Source organism: Cyprinus carpio, chromosome A2 (genome assembly GCF_018340385.1).
Source record: "Cyprinus carpio isolate SPL01 chromosome A2, ASM1834038v1, whole genome shotgun sequence".
Classification (NCBI taxonomy): domain Eukaryota; kingdom Metazoa; phylum Chordata; class Actinopteri; order Cypriniformes; family Cyprinidae; genus Cyprinus; species Cyprinus carpio.
The window spans coordinates 18,911,831-18,926,734 of record NC_056573.1 but is presented as its reverse complement, the minus strand read 5'-3'; the positions used below and the strand labels follow the sequence as shown (position 1 = coordinate 18,926,734).

The 14,904-nt window shown below is 37.4% G+C and overlaps 2 protein-coding genes and 1 long non-coding RNA gene across 5 annotated transcripts in view; 1 reads left to right on the top strand and 2 right to left on the bottom strand.

Moving 5' to 3' along the window:
- Positions 1-847: 847 nt before the first annotated feature.
- LOC109063537 (myeloid-associated differentiation marker homolog) lies at positions 848-4,874 on the bottom strand. The gene is made up of 2 exons (XM_019080590.2): positions 4,728-4,874; positions 848-2,149 (listed from the first exon to the last, which is right to left on the bottom strand). The coding sequence occupies exon 2, from the start codon at positions 2,053-2,055 to the stop codon at positions 1,174-1,176; it is 882 nt and encodes a 293-aa protein (XP_018936135.1). The 5' UTR covers positions 2,056-2,149; positions 4,728-4,874; the 3' UTR covers positions 848-1,173.
- A 2,829-nt stretch (positions 4,875-7,703) lies between these two features.
- Positions 7,704-9,400, bottom strand: LOC122148828. Its single transcript, XR_006162655.1, has 3 exons — positions 9,271-9,400; positions 9,040-9,080; positions 7,704-8,640 (listed from the first exon to the last, which is right to left on the bottom strand). It is a non-coding gene; the product is annotated as an uncharacterized LOC122148828 (long non-coding RNA).
- Positions 9,293-14,904, top strand: part of LOC109063522 (unconventional myosin-IXb-like) — a 28,539-nt gene continuing 22,927 nt past the window's right edge. The window contains exons 1-3 of one of the 3 annotated variants that reach the window (XM_042776983.1): positions 9,293-9,427; positions 9,517-9,676; positions 10,382-11,219. In XM_042776983.1, the coding sequence (XP_042632917.1) occupies positions 10,383-11,219 (837 nt within the window). In that variant the 5' untranslated portion in view covers positions 9,293-9,427; positions 9,517-9,676; position 10,382. Of the gene's footprint in view, positions 9,428-9,516; positions 9,677-10,381; positions 11,220-14,904 lie in introns of those variants that run through there. The other 2 variants (XM_042776992.1, XM_042777001.1) reach the window with 2 other exon arrangements.

The window sequence follows — 14,904 nt, the reverse complement described above, 5'->3', positions numbered from 1 at the left end:
AATCCATGTGTACACATATAGCAATAATATCCCGTAAATATAAATCCAGTACAATGTGTGTATAAGAACATCAATATATTCAATGTCTTTAATGTTTCATGATATGTCCAAATATACATTTATATTTCCCTTCATTGTCAACGTGTCTTATGTGACAGAAGTAAACATTTTAAGAAATAATTTTGTACTATTCTGTCCACCATATAAATTGTTTGACATACAGTATATGCACCAAACAGCAGTGTTATGTACTGATACATATCAAGTATTACATCACACATATTAAGTGCAAACACAGTTTGTCTGATGCTGATTTCCTGAATGAACTGAAGGGTGTTACTGTGTTGATTGAAAGTTTGACATTCACTCATACTTACAAAGTTATAGTAGCTAGTAAAAGAATCCTTCATGCAAAGCAACATAAATCCCAATGATGCAAAAATAACACTAAATGTAATATGTGAAACATGTATATAAGAACAAAAAAGAAACCATTTTTGTCAAGCATCTATTATGCAAATTCTATATTTTTGTATACTACCATTGAAAAGTTTGGGGCCAGTTGGATTTTTTTTATATACTTCTTTTAATAATACTTTTATTCTGCAAGAATGTCTTACAGAAAAAACCACAGAAAAAAGAGGCAACACAATTATTTTCAAAATGAAATGTTTCTGAGCAGCGAAGCATATTAGAATGATTTCTGAAGGATCATGTGACACTGAAGGCTGCATTAATGGATGCTGAAATTTTCACAGGAATAAATGACATTTTAAAATATATAAAAAACAGTTATTTAAAATTTCAATGATATTTCACAATATTCCTGTTTTTACTCTACTTTTGATTAAATAAATTCAGCCTTAATGAGACTTCTCTCAAAAACATAAAAAATCTTACAGACCCCAAACTTTTGAATGGTAGTATATAATGTGTGTATATAATTGTGTGTATTAATTTTTTTGTGACAAAACTTTTCAAAGTCAACATTTTTTGTCATCTGTACAAAAGATTGCTAAACAGACATGACAAAAAATATAGCTAACATTAAATATAGTTTATGACCTTTCATTTAAACATCACTAATCTCCAACCCACTTCCCTCTTTCTGTCTTTCTGTCTTTTATTGTTTTGCCTTTCTCTTGAATTACTTTTTAATTCCTGCTAAACCCCTTAAACATTAACAAACACCAGCCTGGCTGAGTAGATGAGATCAGCCAGATAAAGAATGAAGTTGAGAGCGCTGAGGACCGAGATGGCCAGCCACTTGTCCCAATAGCAGAGGCCGGCTATGGAGCCACAGCCTTTGGGTCTGTGGCTCTGGCCTCCATGGTCACTGTCGAACTTATAAATGGGCCAGATGATGGTGGCAGACAAATACAAGCCCACAGCCAGGAGGGCGTATGAGGACAGGAAACGAGCGAAGGAGAAGGGCAGGAAACCTGTGCACTCTCCTACACACATCACGATAATGGCTGCCGACAAGATGAAGCAGATGCAATACACAGCCAGGCACCACTTAGTCGCCGCATTCTGGTCATACGATATGGGATCGCTGATAAAGACGAATATGATGCAGGCGACGAAGGTCTCGCACACCTTTAGCAGCCCTGGTGCTGTGGCCATGTAGCCGGCTACTTCTCCTGGACGAGCCTTACTCAGACTCACCTCGCTTAAGTACGCAATGGTGGCGAGGCAAGAAAATACGGTAGACACAATGCGGCAGTTGATCATCTCGTCACGACCAGAGTAGCCCTTCAGGAAGTAAAGGGGGAATATGATTGAGGCGGAGAGGCAGAGGAGGGAGGCGTAGCAAGCGAATGTGATCGGAAAGTTCTTCCATGAGACAGGGGCGCGGGTCTGCAGGCCAAATATTTCCACTAAGATTATCAGCAGAGTTCCAACAAAACTGAAACTCCAGCAGAAAATGCACCAGTCACCGGTGCCGTGACTTAGCCTCGCTCCATAAAGAGCTACGCTGAACGCTATGCAGGCGAAAACCATGGCAGCCACACGGGCCCACAGGAGAGGAGAGGAACGCAACACCACCGGCATGATGGGCTCACAAAAGAAGATTTACAGGGCAATTAATGTCAGCTGTGAGTAACAGGAATAGATGTCCACTTTTATTCAGTGGCTTCTTGGTTGTCTATGAGCAAAAGAAAAAAGATAATCAGTCAGTGGTAAGAAAATAAATAATTATTTACATTCATATAATATGGACAAAACTTCTCTTAGATTTCACACAGATTAAAGGGATAGTTAAAACTAAACATTTTCCTCCATGCAAGTCAATGTCTGATGTTGTCCAATGGGTCTGATGTTGTTTTGGACCCCACTGACTTTTATTGTATGAACAACAAAACAAAATGATTTTGCAGAAAATCACATAGTGTATGAAGAGCAAAGTCAATTTTTAGGACATAAAACGTGTTTGATATTTTGTGCATATTTTAGGATTTCGCATAAATGTTCTAAAGTCAGCTCAGATTTAAAATATTTAATTTATAGATATATATATATATATATATATATATATATATATATATATATATATATATATATATATATATATATATATATATATATATTTTATTGCATAATTGAGTTGGGGGATACCAAACATCTGTCCAGATTAGAAAATTGAAAACTAATTTGTCATTTTTGGGTAATCTTTCATTTTAATATCAAGGCGGAGTGAGGTTGTTTACTGAGTAATATATGCAGAATAATAGTTAATCTGTGATGAAAATAATTTAATTTTGATCACAAGGACAGTTTAAATTCCTCACAATGTCCAACTGAAACTTGTAGAATAATATGCCATATATTCATGCAAATTAAATGGTCCCATACTGAATAAATTGATACTTTACAAGAAAACGTCCTTCAGGATTCCAGACTGGGAGTCAGTGAAATTATCTCTGTAATGTTTTCGAGCTATTTAGACTAATGCGGCACAAGCAAGACCTTTACTCAACCCTTCATTCCATCTGTCATCGACCTCTGTGGGAGGAGCCAGATAGGCTAACAACTGGAGAATTGAGACCCTCTCCCAGCCCTCCTACACAGTTCTGTATCAGCCAGGAATACCTCCTTCATCTTGTCAGAGAGGTTCAAGTAAACAATGGAGGCATGTGTGGTTAAGTAGATGGAGGAGAACATGGTCAGCAAATAGGGACAAAAATCATTAAAGAAACAGCAAAAGAAGCAAGACGCCAGGCAGATGAATTCAGAGCCACATATGGACAGAAGGCCAAAGTGTTTGAAAAAGTGTGTCCTTTTACATCACGACGAGTCATATTTTAAACACAGGCGGGAATAGCATAGCTGTGAGTCATTTATCCCTCGCTCCCCCGTTTTTTTTTTCCTGCTCTGCCTCTCTTACACTCTTTCTCTGCCTAGTGTCAAATTTTCCAACTTACTGGCTAATCCAGATGTTCTGCATCCCATCAAACTGCAAAAAGAGAGGGATGTACCCAGTGTTTTCCACACTGAATTCCCCCAACCTCTCTTTCCTTAATTGCTGTTCTACCCTACGCCCACCTTTCAAAGCCTTTCTCTTTTCATACTTCTTTTATTCCCGTTCAGAATTCGTTACTAAAGAAACGGAATACTAACAGTGGAAGGAAACTCCCTGCGTTTGACAGTCATTCACAGCTATTTAACATGAGATGAAATGCTGCTGAATTCAATGCAATATATGACTACTCAACTTCTCCTTATGCAACAGTTGCCCATGTCAAGGGGAAAAAAATAGACCCATGGAAACACATGAGAGAAAACAGGACAAGACATGAGGTTGGAGAGCTGGACACAGAGCTGTAGAGGAGGTCACGCGGATGTCTGAGACATGAGGCATAACTCAATTTTCTCCCTCTTAATCTGGTTACAGCGCAGTTATTTTTCTGTGCAGAAAAAAAACCATGCTGTTAACATCCGTCTGACCTGGCGCACTAAGAAAGAGAGGAAGGTACCCTTTATTGACTGCCAACACATTTTTCAGGGGAAAATTTCACTTTGTGCATCAGAAACAATGTTTGGTCATATGTAAAAGACCAGAATAGAAACAGAAACACTAGCCTGAACTGAGCTTAAACAGAAAACATAAAATAAAAAAAAGTGTTTTAAGTCTTATGGAAGCAAGAAATTAAAACATTTTGTATCGAATGAACTGATCAACAGAGTCAAAAGCTAAAACGACAGAAAATGAAAATGACATTTAGCTCCATATGAGATCATCATCCTAACAGAAAGTGGCCGCTGTAGTGGGCGTGTCTCTACACACACCGCACCCATTAATACAGAATAAAGGTTACTTTAAAATAATAATAAAAAAACCAATGCATTTTGAAAAATTACGTTCCAAATGTCTTAATAATAGATTTATGTCTCCGTCATTATTCCAGACGCAATATATCATTTTTACACGAGCGCAAGACGTGAATGGTGAAAAAAGTTGTAGCCTAATAATATTTTACATTTTATTTCATTTTATCTATCAGATTGATCGCTTCGGATACACACTATGCCCGAGTGAAAGAACGAATTAGATCAAATAATTGTATCGCTATCACAATCCAGAACGCAATTAGAACAACCTGTAACGTTAGTTATATAAAGAATGTGTGTCAGGATTCAAAGGTAAACATAACGGTGCTGGATGCTCGAAGCGTCTGCTTTCAAAAAGATGAAAATATATAAACTATCCTCTGCCTATTTCTTACCGGCTTGTCCCGTTATCTTTCTCTCGAAGTGCCCAGTCTGAAACAAGAAGGCGCGGTCTTGGATCTGACTTTTCAATCAGTGTGAGGTCCCTAGATAGTTTAACCCAAGTTTATGAGGGATACCCTCCACACCCCCCCACTCCCCAATCCGCCCATTGGGCTACATGCCAAATTAGGTAATACTCTCTCTCTCTCTCTCTCTCTCTCTCTCTCTCTCTCTCTCTCTCTCTCTCTCTCTCTTCCTTCTTACGCTTTCTTCAGCCCTCATAAACTGCAAATGCTCCTCACAAGAATTTCTAAACATTTGCTTTCTCATTCATACAGTTACTGAATTCAGACACCGCCAGAGAAAAAGACACAGAGAGTGCATTTCGCATTTACGGTTTCTTTTGTTTTATTGACTAAACTTAGCTGACTGAATTAACCAAGATAAACGAAAATTCACCACTGCCTGTCACATTCCGTCCCAGTAGACTATAGGATAACTATAGGTTATCTAATTGGTTGTGTAACTATTGTTATTCTACATCATCAAGCACTACAAGTATTTCAAATGGACACTGGCCAGGAGAAGACAGAGGTTTTCAGAGAGATGTGAGCATATTTGACCTTTTTTATTGTGAGTTCAATACAAGCTGAATGTGTCACATTTTCACTTTGTTATTAAACTGCATAAAAATCTACATTGTTCTTTAATGCAAGCACCCATGATAAAGAGAGATTGGTCAAGACAAAAGTAATGTTGGGGGTTAATGATAATGATAAACGTCATATGCCGTTGCAAATACTGTCTTGAAATAAATTAATGTCCCAATAGGGTTTATATAGCCAGGTTGACATACAGTAGTGAAAAAATATACTATCCATTTCTGAATAGGCCTGGGTATTGTTCAAAATCTTTCGATCCGGTACCTCAGTTTCGGTACCGGTTCCTAACGATACTTTTTTCGATACCAATTTTATGAAATCCATTTTAACAAGATTACAGAACACATTACCTCAGAAAAACTTTGGTTTTATTTTTTCAGTTTGACTCATGCTCCTTAGCCAGTGCACAAATGAACAAAAAAAGCACAAAGGAACAAAAAATGTTTTATAAAGAGCTCATGCTCACCAAAGCTGAATTTATTTTAATAAAAAATACAGTAAAACGGTGTATTTTTGTGAAATAGTATTACAATTTAAAATCTTATTTGAATATATTTCAAAATGTAATTTATTCCTGTGATGTCAAAGCTGAATTGTCAAAATCATTACTTAAGTGTCACATGACCCTTCAGAAATATGAAAACAGTTCGCTGCTTAATATTTTGGAAACTATGATACATTTTTTTTTCATGATTCTTTGATGAATAAAAAATACAAAAAATATTTTACCGCAAATACTGCATCGCGCGCGCATTCCTGGAGACATGTACCCACACTTTTGATCGACTTTTCCACATCTTAAATGTATTATGTGTGTGTGCTCGCGTCTCATATAAGTATGCGCGTGGAGAGTTTGTGCGTGCGCGCGCCTCATACAGTGTATGGTATGTGCGCGGAGAGTTCCGCGCGTAGAGTTTGTGTGTGTGTGAGTGACTTTATGTGTGTTGTTGTGCATTTCATATGTACTTGTTTGAGCACTGACGTTGACGAGTTAACTCCTTAGGTATCGAAATCTGGAACCGAACAACATGTCATTTTTCGATACTCGATAGTATCGAGGCAATTCGGTCGGTAACGTTACCTAAAAAGTATCGAACTCGGTACCCAGCCCTATTTCTGAAAGAAAAAAAGGGGGGTAGAAGAGGAACAAGAAAGTTATAAGATTGTGGGATGGTGTGTTTTAACTTTAACTCACATTCCAAACCATCATTTGTTGATGTTCACGTATAATGACTTAATTTAAGCATCTTTAACCAAAAATCCACTACTTTTTATACCACCAGATATACGAGGTCTGGTCAAAATGGCTCACTAGAAGTTATCACTCAGTAATATGTACCTCTTGGTATTTATTTCTGTTGCTAGGATGCAGAGCATGTTACTATGGAAACCAGTCGTTTGTTTATGCTGTAATGCGTTTAGGGTGATATGTGGTTCGGAGCACTGAGAGAACTGCTGCAAAAAACGGAAACAGCAGTTCCCCTCTCTCTTCTAGCCACTCCCTTCCTCACAAGCTGTTACCATGTCAACACCAAAGACTGTATAAAAACAGGTCAACACACAGAAAACAGAGAGCGAAACTATAGTGAGAGGATAAGAGTTTATGAGAAAGGAAGTGCGTAGCTGAGTAATAAGATAAAATTAAATCAGCTCATTCGCACATCTCCTTTGATTCGATAATCCTGTTTGCTGTGATGTTGTAAGCAACGATGAGCTGATAACAGTACTAGGCTTCCATGACAACTGGTAATGCTAAATTTATGCATAACTATCATAAACTAAAATATATTATAAATAATATATCATAAAATATATTATAAATGAATTTGATATATTTAATAGAATGTATAAAATGTACAGAAATTATAGAAAAATTTAACTTAAAAAATAAAATCTATATATTGTGTATTTAAAAATGTCCAGGATTATAGTTTAGTCAGACTGACAGATATGTAATTATTAGTCCATTATAGTTAACACTAAAAAAGTCACTGCTTGTCAGTAACCAAACGATGACACAACTAGCCTATTTCATATGAAATTATGTTTAAAGGCTGCTTTTGGCTTGCAAGCTATTAAAAGTAATGTATAAATAATTATTTTAACTATTAATTAAAATTACTGCAAATTAATCCAATTGAAATGTCATTTACATTTGCCTTATGTTGTGTTTAGTTGTGTTTTTTGTAATTTTTATAGTGGGGAGATTGTACATTTGTAGAGCATCTAGGATTTTCTTTAAAAATGCAAAAAAATGCAAAAAAAAAATTTTTAATTAAAATATATGAAACTTAAATTAAAATATATGGATTAAATAGGATGTTAGGATGTACTTGTCAGCAGAGGATCAACACGGGTAAATGTCAAACTCAGACTTTATTGGTAGAACCAGAAGACAAGCCGTAAAGCAGGTGAGTGAATGTTCAAAATGCACTAGTCCAGCAAACTTGATTATAACAGTCTTAACTTTCCTTGCATTGCAGGTGAGGAGGAGATCAGCACTGGATCACAGAAGACAGAAGCAGATGATGACAGAGAGAGAGATTCGTAGCAGTATACCTGTCCTCATCTGCTTCTATCTTCTGTGAAGGTTCTGTGCATGGGTAGATAGCTAGTTAAGTTGATGCACAGTAGTGGACAACAAAGGCAAGTAGTATTATCTCAACATAGGAAGATTTAGTCACAAACCATATTGGAGAAAGCAGTCCTATATGCACAGAACAGACACTGGGCTGTGGTCAGGGGCTGGCCCGGTAGAAGACCGTTTCTTCTTCCTCTGCCTCCTCCTTCAGGGAGAGGTGAAGTAAAGCACTGAGGTTATAATCTCTGGAGTTGGCCCAGATTCTGGAGCTTGTTCATGGGTTGAAACAGATTCTGGAGCTGGAATGGACCTATGACTGATCTGAGCTAAAGCTGGCTCAGAACAGAACTCTGGGGCTGGAATGGGTTTGTAACTGGATTCTGGGGCCAGACAGAACTCAGTAGCTGGAGCGGGCTTCACTGTATCAGGTTCGGGAATTACATCCCCTGTAACTTCATTTTCAGGAGCCAGCATGAGAAAATTATTTCTTGGAACAGATTTGGAGATTACACTTTTAGGACTAGATTTGGGACTTTTACTCATTGGAACAGATTCATGATTATGTTGATTGGGTATGGATTCTGGAAAAAAGCACCACAGAGTGAAATTCATCTTCAGAGATGTCCTGATGGACACGATAGATGGATCCACCAGGTCTGCGCTGCTTGTGATAGCCTTCCTCGTCTGAGGGAATACAGAAGCACTTGCTGTGATTATACTGAAAGCAGTTGCAGACGTGGAGCTTATGGTTCCATCCACAGGGCAGTCGGTAACATCGCCAACAATGAAGGACAAGCCACTTGCCGCCAGCAAGTGTCAACAAAGTCATGGAGTCTAATGCCATTTAGATTAAGGTAACATATTTATTTTTTACATTTCAACAAACATCTTTGGGGTTTCAAAAATACCCAGAACAGCACATAAGGGTTAATAATAATCTAATTGCATTATAGTTCTAATGATAATGTTATAATAATGTATGTTTACATTGTTAATGAAAGTTTTTGTACAGTACCGAGAAAATCGAACTTCTCTAGAATTTCTCTCATTGAAATAACACAATAGTGAAGGACTCTTACTCACCTTGCTGAAGGAAAGGGATTGGTGTTGTATGCTGCCGCCTACTGGTGAGAACCAAACATGCATTGTTGAGTAACACATGGGCATTAATGTGTACCTTTCCTGTTTCAATCTCTTTTTTACTTTAAATAAAATAATACCATTTAATCATTTTTATAATCATAAATACAAACATAACAATGACTTTTGAGAGGGGTAATGGATCTTGGATGGGTATCCACATTTTAAACTTACAGGTGTTACCTACGTGAGCAGTGAGCGCGTGGCAACTGCAATGGCAGTTTGAATGCAGGCGAGGGCGGCTTGTCTTCACACAGTTCAGCTGCAGATTAAACACGCTACGATGTAAGGAAGTAACAAGCCGCCAGTGTCGTCAACATTCTGGAGGCGAGTTAGTATTCTTCCTTATTTCTTGTTGAACATTTCTCGGTGTCAGCCACTTATGCTGCTTACAGAATCTTAATTGTTTTACCTGTGCAGTACAGGTCGGTTTATGGTGTCCGTCTCGGCAGTAATGCAGGTGGACGGCTTTTATTAGTTAGTTAAAGCACTGGAAGTTTTGTCTGGAAAGCACGGCAGGATTTTCCCCCATGTTGGAAATGACTCCGCTCTGGAGCACAACTAGGGTGTTTTGAAACAGGTAAATGTATTTTGTATTATTTTAATGTACTTATTATTATTTTTTTATTGAGAATCCATTTTAAGATAACTATAATCAGATTTTCTAAACTCTAAATAGACAGTTTGTCACGGTTGTTAAAACGCGTCATGACGTTTTTCCTCGTGTTTGTTGAATATCCGATGCGCTTTTATTATGCTGTTCATTTGTTTATAAAATTAAATACATTTTTATGCTATGCTAGGATGGAATTGGTGTATTTATGTTTTTCTATAAATGTCAAAAATATTTTAAAACCAAAAATCTGTCTTTCTATGTTCTGACCATATTGTGAACATTTAGGAGAATATTTTTGTCAAGATATATTATAACATGTTTTACATATAATGACACAGTAAGAAAAGTCAACCTAACTGACAGAAAAAATAGTAATAAATAAATAGAAATGAACAGCAGTACTTGAGCATTGAAAGTGAAAATGACTTTTTTATTAAAACGTTTACCTTTATATATATATATATATCATCTGTACAACCAGGCAAACAGTTCATGGTAATTTATAAACTACTGCAGTTCCCAAATTAGACAAGTGTGTACATGCATACACTGGTGGTCTGACTGCTGTTTCTCACTTAAACTCACATTCTTTCTTCTCTTTTGTATCCAAATCTTTATCATGCTGTACTGTGAACTGCGGTATGCTGATGCTTGTCTGTGTGTTTAAAGAATGAATGTCACAAACGGCAAGGCGACAAGTTACCGGGATGAAGCGGTCTGCACTTTGCAAATTTACCCCAGGTTTGCCATCAAACCTGGGCAAGGCTGCATCCTCAGGGTCCCAAAAGAAGCAACTGCAACCACTGTCATCAAGACCGCTCTCGCCACACTTGGCATGGACACATCCAAGCCTTACGTCCTTGTGGAGGTCCAGGAGTACGGCGGAGAGGAGTGGGTCCTTCAAGCCAGCGATCAGCCTGTTCAAAGGGTCCTTCTCTGGCCTAGAAAGGCCCAAGACAAGCACCCGCAAAGTGATGGATACTTTTTCGCCCTTCAAGAGGGAAGCTATGATAGATCTATCCAGTATGACGTTATGACATCTGTCCGACAAGAAAAAGTAGCTCAGGGACTTGTGAATCGAGGTTTTGTTACGCAGCAGCCACAGGAATATGATGATTTATGTAACCTCCCTGAGCTGACGGAGGAGAGCATCTTGGGAACCCTACGGCATCGCTTCCACAAGCAAAAGATCTACACATTTGCGAGAAACATTCTTATCGCGGTCAACCCCTTCAAGTTTCTCCCTATCTACAATCCCAGATATGTCAAGATGTATGAGAACCAGACGCTGGGCAAGCTAGAACCTCATGTCTTTGCCATTGCTGATGCTGCCTTCCACACAATGCTGAACAAAAAGGTCAATCAGTGCATCGTCATCTCCGGTGAGAGTGGTTCCGGTAAGACCCAAAGCGCCAACTTCCTTATCCACTGCCTGACTGCCCTCAGCCAGAAGGGCTATAGTAGTGGAGTGGAGCGAACCATCCTGGGGGCAGGCCCTGTGCTTGAGGTAAGTTCTGCTGTGGGTTTGAGGTTCATCAGATTTCATTTTCTACTTTGAAGTCTGATTGCGCTCTAGTTGTAATAGGAAACCAAGAAAGGATGCAAAACAGCAAGTTATGTTGAGACCCTGATGTTTTACAGTGATAATGTACATTGGATGAATGATATCTGTAGCCTTGTTCAGGGTTCAGAAATAAATGTTGTTTCTTCAACTTCAATTTATTTTATTTTTTTATTTTTTTGGAGATTCATGGATTTTTCCAACACATCATGTTCACCACATCTCAAATGATGTGTTGGTTTTAACAGCATTTCTGTAGTGGAAATGACGATGGTGGTAGTGTTGTAGGCGTTATCCGCTCATTCGAGTTAGAGTTCAGGCTAAGACCTGAATAGGTTGAGCTCAAGTCAAGACCAAGACCAGAAGAAGGTCAAGTCTTTAGCCCAAATGGTCCCGATTCCATGACGAGACCAAGACCATGAAAATATCTTCTTGGACTCCTTTGTCTTTCGAGGACTCAATTCACAGCTAGATTTTTCTAACATCCTTAGGACACATTATTAAGTGATAATTTTAGTGTCCAAGTCAGTTTTATTTTAATATAATTTATATATTATTATAATATTATTAATATTTCACTTTATATTTTGTGCGTTTGTAATCTTTATATATATATATATATATATTGACACAGTTGACCATGCAGTTCTCATTTCACGTCTGGAGTATTGTGTAGGCATTTGGGGAAATGCTCTTAAATGGTTTCAGTCTTATCTTTATAACTTAATATTGGAGAATTCACGACAAGTACTGCTCCTTTTACTTGCGGCGTCCCACAAGGCTCTATCCTTGCTCCGATTTCGTTTTCACTAAATGAAATGCTTCCTCTGGGGCCGATTTTTAAGAAACACAATATTTCTTTTCATTATTATGCGGACGATATGCAGATTTATCTGCCCCTGGAATCTGATAAGAGGGGCATGGATACTCTGTTGGCTTGTCTTGCTGACGTGAAGGCTTGGATGTCCATACATTTTCTTCATCTCAATGAAAACAAAACTGAGATTATAGTTTTTGAATCCTCAGAAGCCTTTAGCTTCTCTTGTTTAGATTTTGGTCCGCTATCTCCATTTGTCAAACCATTAGTGAAGAATTTGGGTGTGTTTTTTGATAGCTCTCTCACATTTGACAAACAGATTAGTTCTGTGGTTAAAACCAGTTTTTTTTTTCCATTTCAGAGTCTTAGCCAGGTAAAACAATTTCTCTCTTTTAAGGACTTTGAAAAAGTGGTTCATGCCTTCCTCTCAACAAGATTAGACTACTGTCACTCCCTTTATATGGACATTAATCAATTCTCTCTGGCCCATCTTCAGATGGTACAGAATGCCGCTGCCAGGCTTCTTACAGGTGTTCGAAACCAAGAACATATTATTACTCCAGTTTTAATTTTCTTGCACTGGCTCCCAGTCTGTTTTAGAATTGATTTTAAAGTGCTGCTACTGGTCTTTAAGTGTTTGAATGGTCTAGCACCTGGCTATTTGTCTGATTTACTCTCCATTTACAATCCAGCTAGATCTCTGAGGTCATCCAATCAGAGACAACTAAATGTTCCGAGGGCTATAGGTTGAATGTAAGAGGCGATCGTGCTTTTTCCATTGCTGCACCGGAACTCTGGAACAGTTTACCTGTGTACATTAGAATGGCTACTATGGTACATTAGTAGGAGAAGCATTTAGTTAATTTGTGTATTTAGTGATTTTAAATCAGAATCAGAATCAGAAAGAGCTTTATTGCCAAGTATGCTTGCGCATACAAGGAATTTGTTTTAGTGACATAAGCTTCCAGTACACAGAGACAACAATACACAGACCCAAAAAAAATTGCAAATAAATAAATTGTATAAACAGTTGTGCTATAGATGATAATGGAATAGAATTGAGTAAGATGCAGGGATGTACTAGGATGGAGGGGTAACAAATAAATATAAGGATATTGTACATTTTTATTATTGCATAAGTGGGGAACATTTAACTGTTCATGAGGTAGATTGCCTGGGTAAATGTGTATAATCTGTATGTTGTAATTGTTTTTATTGAAGGCTTTGATATTTTGTTTAGTACCTTGGTCAACAGATGTTGTTTTTAATGGTGCTATATAAATAAAGTTGACATTGACATTGAATTTATTTATTTCAGTTAGTTGCCAAGCCAACATTTTTAATTTTTATGTTTTGAGTTTTTAACTTTTTCCATGAAATATTATTTTTTTTATTCTATTTCAATTACCATAACAAATTTAGAAGTATTTAGAAGTAACAATACGGGCTCAAGTCAGTTTTAATGTGATCTTCATATAACAAAAATAAAAAAATAGGTAGGTCTAGATCCACTTTCTCCTTTTCTTTTTTTCTCGTTGTTGTTTTTTTTTGTATTTTGTCTGTAACTGTAGTCTCAATTATTATTTCTTGATGCACTGATAAAGAGTCCCTTTCAGGACGGAAATGATGACCTCTGTGCAGGATGTGGCTTGCCCTTTCATGTTATTTAGCACACTCTTAGATCTTCATGTTGAGAACTATCAGTCCAAGAGAACTATGAAAAATGTGATATTGTATTGGTAAATGGTGCAACAGATTGTGTTAGAATGGTTTCCCTTTTTTTCCCCTTAAGCATGGTCAAACAAGGATCTAGAAACCATTCGGTTTCATCACATGGTCAGGGCTCTTGCACACCACTTCTACTGCTTCTCCTAGGGGAAAGGGGACTCCTAACAGACCTCTGACTCCTTTTACACTAGAAATAGATGCTATTAGGTCATGAAACTCACTGGATCACAGTTTAGGGGTTTCAACACACTGATATTTTTAGGTGCTGCCATTGTGAATACTCAAAACAATGAGATGAATGATTAGTTCACAACACTCTTAGGAGTTTTTCCATTGTTTATACAATCTATTCAATACAAGTGTGGTATACATCTCTGAACAGTCCGCTTCCTAAGTTTCCTCTTCAGGATTTAGGTTGAATTGCTGCTAATGTGCCAATGAAGTTCTCTTGAGGAAATAACTCATAATTCATCGTGCTTCCTTACTGTGGTGAAGTCCTGCCCCCTCAAATGGAGCTGTCAGTCACCATTTGTCATGCACTAACCTACTGGGATTCTCAATCTGATCCTAAACAGGTTAAGCAAGTTCTAGGTTTTTTGTAAAAGCTTTCTTTTATCAGCGCGTCCCAACCCCTCTCAGTTCTGCAGCATTGCTTACATAGAAAATAAATGGCAAAGAGGAATAAGCAGCTTGTGTCATGCCTTGCTGGTTTAAAATAGACATTCTTGTAAAGAGTGATGGTAAAATAAATAAATAATAAACTTAGGTTATGTTTTGAGTAGTTGTGTGTCATGGGTAGAATTGATAAAAGTTTATCGTCATACACCTGAGGTTATGTGACCATTAATATTTGATGCGTATATTCAAATAAATAGATTAGGTGATTATTGGATCTCATGTGCCTTGATAGATAAATCATGCTTCTGAAATGGATCATTGAAGTCTTCTTGTTCCCAGATTAAGTTCTTGGTAACACTTTACAATAAGGTTCCATTTGTTAATATTAGTTTACCACATTAGTTAACATGAACTAACAATGAAAATACTTCTAAAGCATTTATTAATCTTAGTTTAATTCGATATTTG

What these genes read in the sequence shown, in the direction of transcription:
- LOC109063537 (XM_019080590.2), bottom strand. Translation starts at nt 2,055, where the DNA reads ATGCCGGTGGTGTTGCGTTCCTCTCCTCTCCTGTGGGCCCGTGTGGCT.